The sequence below is a fragment of the Aspergillus tanneri genome (assembly GCF_003426965.1).
Source record: "Aspergillus tanneri strain NIH1004 chromosome Unknown AapTan_3_pilon_pilon_pilon, whole genome shotgun sequence".
NCBI classification, from domain to species: domain Eukaryota; kingdom Fungi; phylum Ascomycota; class Eurotiomycetes; order Eurotiales; family Aspergillaceae; genus Aspergillus; species Aspergillus tanneri.
In genome coordinates, this window is record NW_022984630.1 from 2,494,378 (window position 1) to 2,508,850 (window position 14,473).

General features: G+C 50.9%; 7 protein-coding genes across 7 annotated transcripts; 4 read left to right on the top strand and 3 right to left on the bottom strand.

The window, feature by feature from the left end:
- Positions 1-829: 829 nt before the first annotated feature.
- CHMP5 (putative SNF7 family protein (Cta1)) lies at positions 830-1,542 on the top strand (the record flags this gene model as incomplete). The annotated part of the gene is made up of 2 exons (XM_033569293.1): positions 830-895; positions 958-1,542. The coding sequence occupies 2 exons, from the start codon at positions 830-832 to the stop codon at positions 1,540-1,542; spliced, it is 651 nt and encodes a 216-aa protein (XP_033428099.1).
- A 331-nt stretch (positions 1,543-1,873) lies between these two features.
- ATNIH1004_004624 (NRAMP family metal ion transporter) lies at positions 1,874-3,742 on the bottom strand (the record flags this gene model as incomplete). Its single annotated transcript, XM_033569294.1, has 3 exons — positions 1,874-2,696; positions 2,769-3,040; positions 3,098-3,742. The coding sequence occupies 3 exons, from the start codon at positions 3,740-3,742 to the stop codon at positions 1,874-1,876; spliced, it is 1,740 nt and encodes a 579-aa protein (XP_033428100.1).
- Positions 3,743-5,201: 1,459 nt separating this feature from the next.
- ATNIH1004_004625 (uncharacterized protein) lies at positions 5,202-7,881 on the top strand (the record flags this gene model as incomplete). The annotated part of the gene is made up of 3 exons (XM_033569295.1): positions 5,202-6,236; positions 6,299-6,894; positions 6,951-7,881. The coding sequence occupies 3 exons, from the start codon at positions 5,202-5,204 to the stop codon at positions 7,879-7,881; spliced, it is 2,562 nt and encodes an 853-aa protein (XP_033428101.1).
- Positions 7,882-8,530: 649 nt separating this feature from the next.
- ATNIH1004_004626 (uncharacterized protein) lies at positions 8,531-9,377 on the bottom strand (the record flags this gene model as incomplete). The annotated part of the gene is made up of 4 exons (XM_033569296.1): positions 8,531-8,638; positions 8,721-8,782; positions 8,861-9,167; positions 9,264-9,377. 4 exons carry the CDS (start codon positions 9,375-9,377, stop codon positions 8,531-8,533), a joined length of 591 nt encoding a protein of 196 aa, XP_033428102.1.
- Positions 9,378-10,104: 727 nt separating this feature from the next.
- POT1 (3-ketoacyl-coA thiolase peroxisomal A precursor) lies at positions 10,105-11,512 on the top strand (the record flags this gene model as incomplete). The annotated part of the gene is made up of 3 exons (XM_033569297.1): positions 10,105-10,114; positions 10,192-10,636; positions 10,714-11,512. 3 exons carry the CDS (start codon positions 10,105-10,107, stop codon positions 11,510-11,512), a joined length of 1,254 nt encoding a protein of 417 aa, XP_033428103.1.
- Positions 11,513-11,753: 241 nt separating this feature from the next.
- Positions 11,754-12,735, bottom strand: ATNIH1004_004628 (RraA family protein; the record flags this gene model as incomplete). Its single annotated transcript, XM_033569298.1, has 4 exons — positions 11,754-11,930; positions 11,981-12,079; positions 12,158-12,610; positions 12,679-12,735. The coding sequence occupies 4 exons, from the start codon at positions 12,733-12,735 to the stop codon at positions 11,754-11,756; spliced, it is 786 nt and encodes a 261-aa protein (XP_033428104.1).
- A 418-nt stretch (positions 12,736-13,153) lies between these two features.
- NAT1 (arylamine N-acetyltransferase family protein) lies at positions 13,154-14,249 on the top strand (the record flags this gene model as incomplete). Its single annotated transcript, XM_033569299.1, has 3 exons — positions 13,154-13,560; positions 13,614-13,659; positions 13,743-14,249. The coding sequence occupies 3 exons, from the start codon at positions 13,154-13,156 to the stop codon at positions 14,247-14,249; spliced, it is 960 nt and encodes a 319-aa protein (XP_033428105.1).
- Positions 14,250-14,473: the final 224 nt, after the last annotated feature.

Sequence of the window (14,473 nt, forward strand, 5' to 3'; positions counted from 1 at the left end):
GGCGGGGAAAAGAGAAGGGAGGGAGATACGCGAGGACGGAGAGAGTCTAGAGAGACCCTCAGTTCGCCTCGGACCAGGCACCACGGGCGACGGTTTCTGTGCCAAGGGGATTTGGTTTGAATGATTTTGCCTGCAGGAGGGTTCTATCAATCCGACTGACGGCTCTCAACGATGTCGAATTCCCTCTCTCGGTAGTGCACGAGGCTGGTTTTATTGCTGGGGGAGGCTGGATTAGATGTATCTGGTACCGCACTGGCCTTACCCGTCATGGTGGGCACGCAAGTATCGGATACCCTTACACGGTATTTACTCAGATGGATTATTGGTAATCCAGCTAGGAAATCCCCCGTCACACGTGTCGGTGATGATCCTCTCGCCTCGGATCGTTGTCAGATGATGAGAGGTCTATGCAGATGCATCCTGGATTCCGTAGATGCCTTGGATACACTATTTCCCCCCATCTTCACTGTCGGCGTGCGCCACCTACAGGTCACGTGCAGGTATCACCGCCGCCAAGTTTCGTCGTGGGGGAGGAGAGAAACCCAACCTGCTGTCCTACCGTATGACCAGATTTCCGTGTGTCGATTACAATCCAAAGACAGACCCCTCCGTGGATGATACCGGATGATACGCACGACAGCTATCTTACCGCCTTCGAACCCTTCTTGTGTCTCTCACCTACTAACTTGACGAGACTTGGCCCACTGTGGGCTGCCTCATCGTATATTTACCATACTAAAGCTGTACGTCTGGGCGATCTCTAGTCCCCTTCTATATGACTGACCTGTATCCCTCCACCCCAAAGGTTCGGTAGCGCACGAAACGCAAAATGAATCGACTGTTTGGGACAAAGAATTCGGCTCCCAAGCCGACACTTGACAATGCCATCGCCGGAGTAAGTCGCCCTGTGGATTAGGATAAGTTGCACCCAAATGGGACATGGTTAACCTTCTCCAGGTGGACAACCGCGTTGCAAGTATCGACGTCAAACTAGCCGCCCTCAACTCGGAGCTCTCTACCTATCAGACCAAGATCGCGAGGATGCGTGATGGACCGGGCAAAACCGCCCTCCGCCAAAAGGCCCTCAAGGTTCTACAGCGTCGCAAACAGTACGAGGCGCAGAGGGATCAGCTGTCCCAACAGTCCTGGAATATGGAGCAGGCCGGGATGATGCAGGATAATCTGAAGAATGTGATGACAACGGTCGATGCGATGAAGACAACGACATCGACTCTGAAAAAGCAATATGGCAAGATCGACATAGATAAGATCGAGCGGATGCAGGATGAGATGGCAGATTTGATGGAGGTAGGCAATGAGATCCAGGAGAGCATATCGCGCGCCTACGATGTCCCGGAGGATGTGGACGAGGCCGAACTCGACGCGGAGCTGGAGGCTTTGGGAGAGGAGACCATGATGGAGAGCTCCATGGGCGAAAGTACGATGCCCAGTTTCCTGCAGGATGAGGTGGCTCCACCCCAGTTTATCGACGAGCCGCCCGAGCAGACCAAGGTCAAGGAGCCCGCTGGCGGCTTGGGCTAATGATGCATATGACTTGCAACGTTATTGGAGTTTCAATTATGGGCGGCAATCTGGGTTTCTTTTTTTTTTTTTCTTCTTCCCCTTCATTTTATTCTTCCGCATCATCGAGCTATCTATGCTTAGTACATATTCTACGTATCCCCTATATGATTCCCTTTTCCCCTTCCACTCTACCATCAACCTCAATAGTTCCCTCATGTATTAATGGAAATTGCTCGGCTGTCAATTGATATTCCAGCATACCGTAGTGACTACGTTTTTTCCGCGAGAAAGAAATCGGTCAACTCGCCGCCTCAGCCAAAGTCAATCCTCGGATCTGCATACTGTCGGTTCAAGCCTTGCCGAGCCCAACGAGGACAAGCAATGCGACGTTCATAACAGCAATAATCAGCCATACGGCAATGGCTATTCCCGAAACGAGATAGTTGTTTCTCATTTTGACGCCCTCCTGAGGCACCTGGTCCCCTGGCTCCTGACCGTAACTGATTCGTTCAGCGGGGACGGTCATGTAGCGGTTACGGCAAGTAAAGTAGACCAATGGAGCGGATACAAACGGAAGGATAACACTCAACACCACTTGACTGGCCGTGAGGGTTTTGTTCAACCCGTCCTTCCCCACAGCCCCGGCAATGATAATACTGGGGATAATGCTGATCGACCGCGTGATCAGTCGGCGAAGCCAGGGCTGAATGCTCCAGTTCAGCATCCCCTCGCTCACCATCTGTCCCGCCATGGTGCAAACAATGCCGGCAGAAATGCCCGAAAGAAGCAAGGCTAGCGCAAAGACGAGGCCCGCGGCGGAAGAGATGGATTTGGAGAGAAGGTTGTGAATCCCCCAGAGATCAGCGTCATCAGCGCCCGATGTTCCGTAGAGAGAAGCGCCAGCAACAATGAGGATCGCACTGTTCACAAATAGTGCGAAAGTGAAAAGTGACAATGTGAGCTCGATGATGGAGTATTTCATACAGCCCCGGATGGCATGGAGGGACGGTCTATATTCCACCTCTCCGCCTGTACTTCCTATGCAGACCGATGCATCCACGTAGCCTTGAGTGACATCGAAATCTTTCAAGCGTGACTGGACGACACCGCTGCCGAGAAACATGGAATGGGGCATAACTGTAGCGCCGAGGATCCCACAGCTCTGGTACAGACTGTAACCAGCAAATTTACATTAGAGGTTGGCTTCCATTGTCACGGGCCGGTTGGAAAATTAATTCACTCACCCCTGTGACTGTACGACGGCCGATGATGGCAGGTATCCCTTAAAAACTTCACCAACTGACTGATGTTTAATGAGAGATAGCTGAATACAGAAGCACACCACAACCCCCAGCACCAGGGCCATGACAAAGAATTCGAATAAACGTAGACCCCACATGGAACCATTTGGCCTGTAGAAGATGAGAATGAAGAGGACGTCGGCCAGAGTGATGGCACATCCAGCGACCAGAGGGATCTTCAGCAAAAGATTGAGCGCAATTGCCGATCCCACAACCTGCAGAATCGGATCAGTATCACGCGATACCTAACTACCCAGTGAGGACCGCCCTACCTCAGCAATGTCGGTTGCCACAATAGCAGCCTCGGAAAAGATATAGAGAACAATCACCAGCCATTTGGGGAGATGTTCTCTGCAATTCTCTGCAAGATTCAAACCCGTTACCGTGCCCAACTTGATACACAAGGACTGTAGGAATATAGCAAAAAGGTTGGAGAGGAGTACAATGAACAAAAGGGCATATCGAAACTCAGCCCCGGCAGCAACATCGGTGGCATAGTTCCCGGGGTCAATGTAAGCCACAGCGATCAAGAAGCCAGGACCCACGAAACGGGCGAACTTGACGATGCTCTGGGCCACATGCAAAGAAAAAGACGTGATACACTGTGGAAAGTGACGGCGAGGTAATCCGCTGTCTGCCTTGGGTGGTTCATACCCAGAGGCAGCAGAGACCACTTCGCCAGGGGTTTTCTTCTCACTCTCCGGCTCGCCTCCATCGGTGCCATAGGACTGAGACTCGATCACCGTAATTCCTTCCCCCAGAGGGCTTCCCTTCCCAGATGCATGCCTCCTGTGGACCTTCGAGTTGGCTATGCCATTAAAATTGTTTCGAGTAGTTATGTCGGCATTCAGCGCGGGTGGGTTTTGGTTCCAGCCCGGGTTCTCGAGCGTGTCATCGGTTCTGGAGGGGCAATTCATAGTTATTGAAGATTCGAGCTGTCTTGTCCGAGAGTATTCGACAAGAACCAGGAATCCTATGCAGACAGTACACTTGAAATTGAATCTTCGGAGAATAAACAGACTCAAATTCACTCGGCCCACGTCCGCCGGGAAGAATCCTGTGGGGTAGAGTGCCCGAAACTGCCCGATTGCGGCGGGCTAAACGGTTGCTACTGCCGATGGGAGAGACACAACGAGAGATCTAACCCGATTGTCACTTGTTGTCCTCAGTTTTAATGTGTCGACGAGGTTGATTGGAGTTTACCAGTAGACGGAGTGGGTTGTGGGACCCAAAATTTGGTAATGACGCATCTTCGTGGGTGGGCAGTTCTGGACCAGAGGAACCTAGTCCCCGCAAGATCCCCTCCATCCTGACAGATGGATGTGGATAGGTCAATCAACATAAAATCAACATATATCGATCTAGCATCCCAGGAGAGGTCTGACAAGATGTACAGTAAATGACTGGAGACAGACCATGCAGCATCAAGAAGGCAGCCCCACGACCAAAGAAAGACAAGACAGTCGATTTGCTTGGCGTCCCATGAGATCCTTCCCCGTGACCAGAATGAATAAGAAAAGAACAATCCGAATGTTTCTTCCTTGTATGTGATTGTGAGAGGAGATCCTGCATGGGAGTCCTACAGGCTGGCTCATCATCATCATGCATCCCACTGAATGTGGACTGAGTTCGGATCTATAAACAGAATATATTTATCATGTGGTCTATCTATCCATCTGTTGAATTAACTATTGGCAGTATATCCAGCTGACCTCCCACAGAGGATGCCTACATATGGAGTACTCCACCACATCCTAGTCATCATACTAGCGACCATTCATGATGATGATGCAGGATGGCGCTGATCGATGGTTAGCCCACCACCACCACCACCACCGAGACCAGTGGTTGCCCCCAGCAACCGCGATACCGCAGTCTGTTTACATCCTCCCCAGTGCACCTCCAGCCGTTTGGAAACGCCGTTGTCAGATCAGTTTAGGCTGTGGAGGTAATTTACGGCTGTTGCCTATCTTTGTCACTCTGGAAGTCTTCAAAGCCTCGGTCTGCCCACGCGTTGTCCACTCCGGTGGTTGCTGCTATTGTTGTTGGGGCCTCGTCATCCTCTTCTATCGTCTTTACTTCCCTCCAGTTTTGTTCGTTTGCTTTTGTCTGTCCTCCCTCAATGCCTTTGCTTCTTTGATACTTTGCTGTTGTTGCTCCTTTGTGTGTATAGGCTGCCTTCTTGTCCTGTCTTCGTCTGTTTCTCCCCATCTTCCTCTTGCGCTCTGTTTGCTTGCACGGCGTGCCGCACCGGGACATCACTTACCGTAAGTTCTTCTGTAATTATCCACCTGTCCTATTTGACAATGTATACTGGGTTCTAATCTTCTATTGCCATGAGTTTCAGGATAAAGGTGATACGATATGGCCCCCAGCATGCAAGGCCCTAATATTTTCGAAGATACTACCCGAATTCCAACCAAACCATCAGTCTTGCGATCGATTTTGTTATCCAAAGCTCATAAGAGAACCCATTCTGCGGACGAAGTTATCCCCTCGAAGGCTTCTCACACAGGCCACCCTTCGGGCAGCCCATTCGTTTCTCCAGAAGACCAGTCCTATGCTACTTTGAACCAGCAACCATTGACAGAAATCATTCCTAACTGTGATGGTGCCAACGCTGGCTCTCAGAAATCACCGGCCAAAAGCGAGAAGACGGGCCTGCATAAGAAGACGAAAAGTGCTGTGTCGCTGAAGTCATTAAAGAGCTATATGGAACGCAAGGACAATAAAACAGAGGAGCGGCTGGAAGATGAATCTGCAGACTTCAAGCCCAAAAAGGCCAAGTCTACCAACAGCCTCACTGCCATATTGAAGCGGTCCCAGCGGGGACGAAAAGCAGATAGCAACAAGAGTATGCGGGATAAGGAAAACCAGAGTCCTACAGACTTGATGGACAGCATGCCTTCGCCGACCTGGAGTCAATTCACAACAGGTTCGTTCCACAAGCAGGCGGATGGATCAAGCTCTCCAAACAGGCGTAGGACCTTTCAGGAAGAGGTCTCACTATACACGCCTAAGGGATATGGACCGGCACAACAGCGTAATTTCTACGATTATCACCAGCCGTCTCTGACAACCCGCACAAGTGGAAAGCCTCGCCCAAAATCTGACTTCATTGCAGCGAACCGTAAGGTGAAGGACTTTTTCGCACTGCCTCCGAATCTCTCCATTGAGAGAGCAGCACCAATTGATCAACTGAATTCTATCCCATCCGAGGGACGCGGACGATCTCGCGCGCTATCAGGACCTGGCTCTCGACCGGTGACGGAACAGAAGCCAGAACAAAATCCTAAAAGAATTTCTCGTGTCCAGGCGGCAATCTCGGCCTTCAATGCGAAAGAACAAGAGGCTGAGCTGCAAAGAAAACTCAACGCGAAAGACCTCGAGAGCGAGTTTGAAAAGCTTCTGGTCCGTATTTCTTACCCTAGTCTTATTTCTAGTTGGAATTTGGAAGCTAATGTCCTGCTCAGGACGCAAGAAACATCCCCCACAATATGAGAGACAAGATGAGGTCTTTGGATACTAATATAAAGGCCGACTTTATCCAAAAAGACAAAGCAGAAAACAGTACACCACACAGCGCGAGTACCAGTGTATACACCAACGACAGTACGGGCCGCCGAGGGCGCAGAAAAGAACAGAAAGAAGACCGACAAGACCAGGACGCCAAAGGGTCTCGATCCCGCTCCAGAAGCCGTGGATTCTCGTTTTCCAAGGGTAGTTTATCACCGACCAAGAAGCAGCGGCCAGAGAGTTTTAGTTCTCATCGGCGGCCGAAGTCTGCCGATTTCTCGCATCCTACGTCACTCTCTAAGATCCTGACCCCAACAGGTTCCACGACCTCTCTTTCTGCGACGGCCTGTCGGGATACTGCTGCTGACCCATCGGATTTTGTTCACTACTTAAAAGAAATCCAGAAACCAGAAATGGTAGAGGTAGGCAAAGTGCATAAGCTTCGAATCCTTCTGCGAAATGAGACGGTCAGCTGGGTTGATACCTTCATTGCGGATGGTGGCATGGACGAAATCGTGCAGTTACTGTATCGGATCATGAAGGTGGAGTGGAGGTATGTACTTCGTTCTAGCCCTAGTCAAGGATACCAACATGCTTACGAGTCAACAGGGAGGACCATGAAGACAGTCTGCTTCATGAGACATTGCTGTGCTTGAAGGCGCTCTGTACCACATCCGTTGCACTTCAACTCCTGACGAAGATCGAAGGAGAGCTCTTTCCGGCACTCTTAAAAATGCTATTCGATGAAGAAAAGAAAGGACCAAGCGAGTTTACCACTCGTGGTATCATCATCAATCTTATTTTCACCCAACTTTCGTCGGCAGTTTCGTCTCAGGATGCGGCGGCTCGGGCCATTCGAATTCTCTCCTACTTACGAGACCCTACCCCCCCGGAAGAAAACCAGCCACTGGCATTTATAGCGAACATATATCAAACACGACCGTACCGAGTTTGGTGCAAAGAAGTCACCAATGTGACTAAAGAAGTGTTTTGGATCTTCCTACACCATCTGAATGTGGTTCCAATTGTGCATGCCGATCCAGCCTTAAAGAGCTTTCGAGACCGGCATTTCCCCACTCCCCGGCCTCCCGTCCCTGCTGCTCCTTACGTTGGTGGGGTGGAGTGGGATGCTACCAACTATTTGGCTGCGCACGTGGATCTGTTGAACGGCCTTGTTGCGTCCCTGCCAACTGGCGAGGAACGCAATCAGCTTCGCGCCGAACTTCGAGCCTCCGGGTTTGAGAAAGTCATGGGTGGCAGTTTGCGGACGTGCAAGGAGAAGTTTTATGCCTCTGTGCATGATTGCCTACGCACATGGGTGGCCGCTGCCGTCGAAGATGACTGGCCATACCTAGCGGTCCGCGAAGGGCCGCCTCGACCTGTGCTTGGCTCGCCGACTAAATCACCGGTCAGAGTGGCTGGGGGGAGCCCCCACAAAGGCCTTGTAGATGAAAAGCCTCCCAAATTGGAACTGGCGTTGGATCTCCCAGCTAACAACCGATTGTCGTCGAAGAATGACCCGATTGATAACTGGGTCTAGGGTTTAAAACAGCCTCAACAATCGGTCCATGCCTCACAGGCCCTCGATCTTTAGCTTTTACTGGCGTATTCTATGTTTATCCGACACCTCTCCATTGCATGACCAGCCGTATTTTCAACACAGACATGAATCGGCGTTTCATGGGTTTTTTACATTGCTCTTTTGAACTCACTCTCTATTTTGATTGTTTCCCGGAGTATTGTGCCGGAGGGCGTTGGTATTTCTTGGGAGTTCGGGTGTATCATCTATCTGTTGCCTCACGACAACGGCGAAATGACTTAATGAAGGAACGGGCCCCAAACCTGACGAATTTTGTTGAATTTCTTGCAAGTGGATGTCAGACCGAAATCCTGTCTCTTCCTTTTATTTTGGACAGCTGCGTTGTATTTCCAAGCCACCTCGTTACGTCAGAAGAATAAAACGATTTTCTAGGGTGTAGATAATAGTTGAATGGTACAAGTACAAAAATTCCTCTGGATATATATGTGATGGTAAGATAATCTACAGTATGCGTCGATTGGGGAGGTTCCCAGTCCTTTCCTTGTGGTATCATGTATCGAGCAGCTAGACCTCGTCATATGGCAAGTGTCCAGCGTATTGACAGCGTAAGATCTATCTATATCTATAGATGTAGTCCTTCCCAAATTACTTACTGATCCTTAGCGGTGTCGTTGGATCTCTGAACCGGCGCTGGAGGTAGAGTAGAGAATGCCCCCTTAACGCTAGCAAAGAACGCCCTACGGAGCTGCGCCACATCCTGTGTCAGAACGGATTCCCTCCATAGACAAGTTCTAGGACCATGTACTCAAAGAGATAATAAAAAAGGGAGTGGTTCTCACCTCATCAAACGGACTTCCTTTATCATCCCATTCCATGAAGAGAAAGGCATACACCAAAACAACTGTTTTACCTCCGTCAGCGTCACCACCCTCATCGTGAAGATACACACAGAGAGAAAGAAATAAAGAGAGGGGCATACATCCTATAACTCCCCACTGCACCAACTTCGTCGCCTTTGTCCACTTGGGACGGGCAAATTTGAGTGCGGCGCGCCGGCGGTATTTCCGCTCTAATCGGAACTGGTGTTTCGGTGATAGTTTCGACATGTCCGGGGGCCATCGGCGCTTTGGCATGTAGGGACTGTAGTAGGCTAGCGGATCGGTGTCGGGGGGGAGGTCAGAAGAGGTTTGCAATGGGGGGTGGTTGTCATTGTTCGAGGAGAGTCGGAATGGCGACGAGAGAATGGGAGATGTTTGGGAGAATTGTCGGGTGGGATATGGCTGGCTCTAAGAGTGCTTGTAAGCTAAGTGAGAGAGAGATATATAAAGGGAGAAAGAGGTGGTGGGAGCGCGAGGGTCATTTTGGTATGGATGTATACGCACATGGGACCAGACTCGAAATCCGCCGGGGAGATTTCTCCATGGTGCAACGGATGGTGTCGGCGATGCCGTTAAGAAAACAGAAGGGAGTCTGCGGAAGATATGTGTTGAATTCATAGAGAAAGAAAGGGGGACGAGAGTCGTTGCGTCGTTGCTTCGTAGAGTTTGAGAAACTAGGCGGATTCTTTCCTGTTCAGGCGAACCGGGAAAAGTTGCGGATGGATTCACATGACCACATCCTGGGCTTCATGTGACCCGAATAGGCAATGCGTTGGATCCTCATCTGCGCTTTTTTTTCTTCTTCTTTAATTTATATGTTTTTGCGTCTAATAAAGTTTGCACGGCACCGGAATTGGAGTCTATTACTTGCATTACAGTTGATCAAAGACGTCAAGAGTGTTTCCTGATGGAAATCCCGCTCTTCAGCATCAAGACATGTATATAGTCCCTAGGTATATGGGGTCTACGGAGCATCTGCAGTATCATACTGATTCCCCATGTCCAATCCTTCCATGTCGATCCTTGGATGAACCAATGCCCCAAAATCAGATTACTATTCATCTGGCCTTCTTCACATGAAACTATGGACAATCCCGGGGGTCCCGTGACCCCTGAGCGCGGAACAATGATAACCCGGCTGGACCTCGGTATTTTCACGGGACGGCGATGGAGTCAAAAAGGGAACATGGCCGACAGGTGGGTTCGTCTTCTCCACGCGGGCTCCCCCAGGTTTGTCTTATAAAGGAGGTCCTCCCTGGTGGTTATTATTCCGACTTGTCCCTTTGTTCCTTGGATATTTTCTCTTTCTCTCGTGTGATATCGTGTGGCTTATATTGACGTCATTATGTCTTCCGGTAAGTCGCAGCAATCTGTAAAAAAGATGTAGTACTCCTTTCTTGGAAACACCCACCTAACTGTCCCTGACTTCTAGCTCAACAACGTTTGACCCAGGTGGCTTCCCACTTCGGTGGCAAGAAGGGTGTTGCTGCCATCACCGAGAAACACCCGGATGATATTGTTGTCACATGCGCTCTGCGTACCGCCCTCACCAAGGGTGGAAAGGGTGCCTTCAAGGATACTGCTGCTGCCGACCTGCTGGCGGGTGTTTTCAAGGCCGTGATCGACAAGAGTGGTATTGATACTAAGCTCGTTGATGACGTTGCTGTTGGCTCCGTTCTCGCTCCCGGTGGCGGTGCCACCGAGTTCAGGGCGGCCGCCCTGGTGGCTGGCTTCCCGGAGACGACGTCTGTCAGGAGCTTGAACCGTCAATGCTCCAGTGGTCTGCAGGCCGTTGTGGATATTGCCAATGCAATTAAGTCGGGGATGATTGACGTGGGCATCGGTGCGGGTGTGGAGAGCATGTCCTCTCAATATGGGTATGTATCTACATGTCTACGTAGCTACGACCGGAAGTGTCACTAGAGACCACATGCTGACGGAATTCGATTGCCAGTCCCGGTGCGGTGACCGAATTCTCCGAGCTGCTTGAGAACCACCCCGAATCGGCCAACTGCAAGGTTCCCATGGGTGTTCTCTCCGAGCAGATGGCCAAGGATAGGAAGGTCACTCGAACCGCCCAGGATGCCTTCGCTGCTTCCTCCTACCAGAAGGCTGTCAAGGCCCAGAAGGCAGGGCTTTTCGAAGAAGAGATTGCCCCTCTGCAGGTGAAGTGGACCCACCCTAAGACCGGCGAGGAGAAGACCATCACGGTCAAGGCCGACGATGGCATCCGTGAGGGCATGACTCCCGAGTCCCTCGGTAAGATCCGCCCTGCCTTCGCCAAGGATGGTTCGATCCATGCCGGCAACGCATCCCAGATCTCCGACGGCGCCGCCGCTGTCTTGTTGATGAAGCGATCGACTGCCGAGCGCCTGGGCCAGAAGATCATTGGTAAATATGTGACTGCCAGTGTGGTGGGCGTGAAGCCCCTGCTCATGGGTATTGGGCCCTGGAAGGCCATCCCCGTGGCTCTTGAGAAGGCCGGCATCACTAAGGATGATGTGGACATCTACGAGATCAACGAGGCCTTCGCGTCTCAGTGTGTGTGGTGTGTCAATGAGCTGGGCCTGCCCCAGGAGAAGATCAACCCCAAGGGAGGTGCCATTGCTTTTGGACACCCTCTTGGCTGCACGGGTTCGCGCCAGGTCAGCACGTTGCTGACAGAGCTGAAGCGCACCAACAAGAAGATCGGTGTCACCAGCATGTGCGTTGGCACCGGTATGGGTATGGCTGCTGTCTGGGTTCGCGAGTAGAGACCCTATAAAACATCATTTCCCATTTTCTGTTGTGTTTCTCTTCTGTACAGCGATTTATATACGTATGATGATTGTTCAAATTGTATAGCATAGTTTCCAGAATACCAAGGAATCGTCGAATCTCGCTTCAAATTGAGTGATGCCAAGCATGTTCGATGCCACATGTTTTCGTGCTCAATTGATAAGAGTAACCGAACCGTGTAGGGTATATAGAAAGTGCCCAGAGCCACCGTAGCGTCTAGATCCTGGTACGGAACTTCTGAAATGCATGGAATACGGACGAGCCCTGAGCCACAGCCTCCTTGACCTTGTCATCCATAGCGCCCAGTTTCGGCATCAGTTCCAGCACTGAATGTAGCAGATCCCGCGGTATGGAGACGATGCCTTCCAAAGGATCACAGAAGATGATATCGCCCTAGATCCAGTTCAGTCATGGTATCCCGCTACATCAGATCAAGAACATACCGGAGACACCGTCACTCCTCCGAGGTTGACGGGGACATTGCGAGCTCCCGGCTTTGCTTCGGCGGCGGTTCCCACAGTCGAGGTTCCATTGGCCCAGACCTGATCCATTAGTCTCTGTCTCTTTTTATTCTTTTATTCGTCTTTTTTTTAGATATAATAGAGGATCAAAGGACTAACCGGTAATTGGCACTCCTTTAGCTCCGCTAAATCCCTAACTCGTCCATTCACCACCGCCCCCTTGACTCCTAGAGTCTTCATGCGCAACGCCAGGATACCTCCTAGTACGGCACAATGCTGTCCCGAAGGCTGTTCAATCACCGCAATAGTGTTTGGCTCGGCCCAGTCAACCCAGTGCGTGCCTGCAGGGAACCCCTGGGTGTCGGAGGAATCCGCAATGCCAGATTTGGCAATGAATTTGAAAGTGGAGGCTGGGGCGATGATTTTAGGAAGAGTCTCATTTCGACCGATGGAGGGAGAGAATGGCACTGGGATAATGCATCGTGATGGATTAGAAAACGTTGATAGACAGGCAGACAGAGAGATGGAGAAATTACTAAAATCAGCCAGATAGCCCGCTCGCGCAGGGACACCCTCCACTGGTTTTTGGAGTTTGAGAAGTGCATCAGAGACCTGTTGGATTGCGAACAAACCGTGATCAATGGGAGGGGATTGAGCAAGGTGACGGACAAGAGACATACATCGCAAGCTGAGTAGTTCCGCAGCGCGTCTATCTGTTGCTCGATCGAGGTCGACATGTTGCGTCTGCAGACGGACGAAGCGATGAAACGTCTGGAGAGAGTTTGAGCGAGGGAATGCATTAATGACTGGAAGGGGAGACGGAGACGGAGATGATGGAGGTGGTGGGGAGAATAACCGAGGATCGGAGACTAGGAATCTGAATTGACATCATCTTGTACGGAGTAAGGATTGAGTGCTTGCCTGCATGCAAGATATTCTCGACCTCATCCCTGTTCCAGGTCAAGTCAATCCTTCGATCCATCGCATCCCTTCCATAAGTAATGCCTCGTATCCCTCATATCCATCACGTTGTGATGGTTCCCCATCGCATTCCTTTAGCGCCACCGCGAGTCCCCACGTCCCCACCCAGTCCGTCTTGAAGATTATCAATCATCTCGATCTACAATACATACGTCCTGTACACTCCAAATACTAATGGCTCCAACCTACACCCCCGACCAGCTCGAGCGGTATCTCCAGCGCATCCAATATGCCGATTCTGCCCTCGTCGCAGGAACTACCCGTCTGGAACATGTCCAGTCCTCCATCAAGCACGATCCATTGGCGACTCTGACAGAACTGCAGCGACGACATCTGGCGACCATCCCATGGGGTAATTCAGCGTTGCACTATTCCCAACACCTGTCCATCTCCGTCAATCCATCGAGTATCTTTGAGAAGCTGGTCGGCCGTCGTCTGGACGGGTACTGCATGGAGAACACCAATCTCATCTACGTGGTTCTTCGGTCCCTGGGATATACCGTGTATGCGACCGGTGGGAGGGTATGTGAAGCTGCTAATGGGGTGAATAAACATCCTGGTCAGGAACGGTTCTCTGCCATGTATGCCATTCTCTCTTCATCCTGGAGGTGGGATGCCACTAACAGTGGTGTAGTGGGCATATGATTCTTATCGTGACGATTGCTGGGCAGAAATATATGGTAGGATATTCCCGTATCCCCATCCGTCTCTTATCGGGAAAATGATGAGCGAATGAACTAAATAAATAATGAATACTATGTAGGTGGACGTCGGATTTGGGAGTAACTGTCCGACGAGTCCGTTGCCCCTTATTGAGGGGGCTACGGCCGTCTGCATCGCCCCGTCGGAGATGCGTCTGATCCGGGACACTCTCTACGAATTCGTGGACAAAACCCAGAAGGTCTGGGTTTACCAGATCCGATATAACCCCGACAGCGACTGGATTCCCCACTACTCGTTTTCGGAGGTGGAGTTTTTACCTCAGGATTATGTCATGATGAACTTCTTCACCAGTAAGCAGCCGAGGAGCTGGTTTACGCAGACAGTCGTCTGCTCGCGGGTGATTTTGGACGAGATGAGCTGCGAGCCGAGGGGCGTGTATGTCCTGGCGGGGAAAGAGGTGAAACGGAGACTGCGCGGGAAGGCGGAGGTGGTCGAAACGCTCGAGAGTGATGATGATCGAGTGCGAGCTCTGGGTAAGTGGTTCGATATGCATTTCCATGACTACGAAGTGGACGGGATCCAGGGTCTAGTATCCCAGTTCAAATAGGCTGGGGAGATGAGGACTATCATAATAGTGCGAGTAGGGCTCGATGGTGTTGTACAGATAGAATTTCTTCTTAACCTTGGATATGTATTTAAGAAATAAACGCAGGCATGCAGGCGGAAAAAGAGTAGACAACATGGATAAGGACGTAACATCGACAACGTCGATCCGATCTAGTAGAGCCGTTTCTCCAGCTACATTCGGGATGAGTATATTGTCCTTCCGGG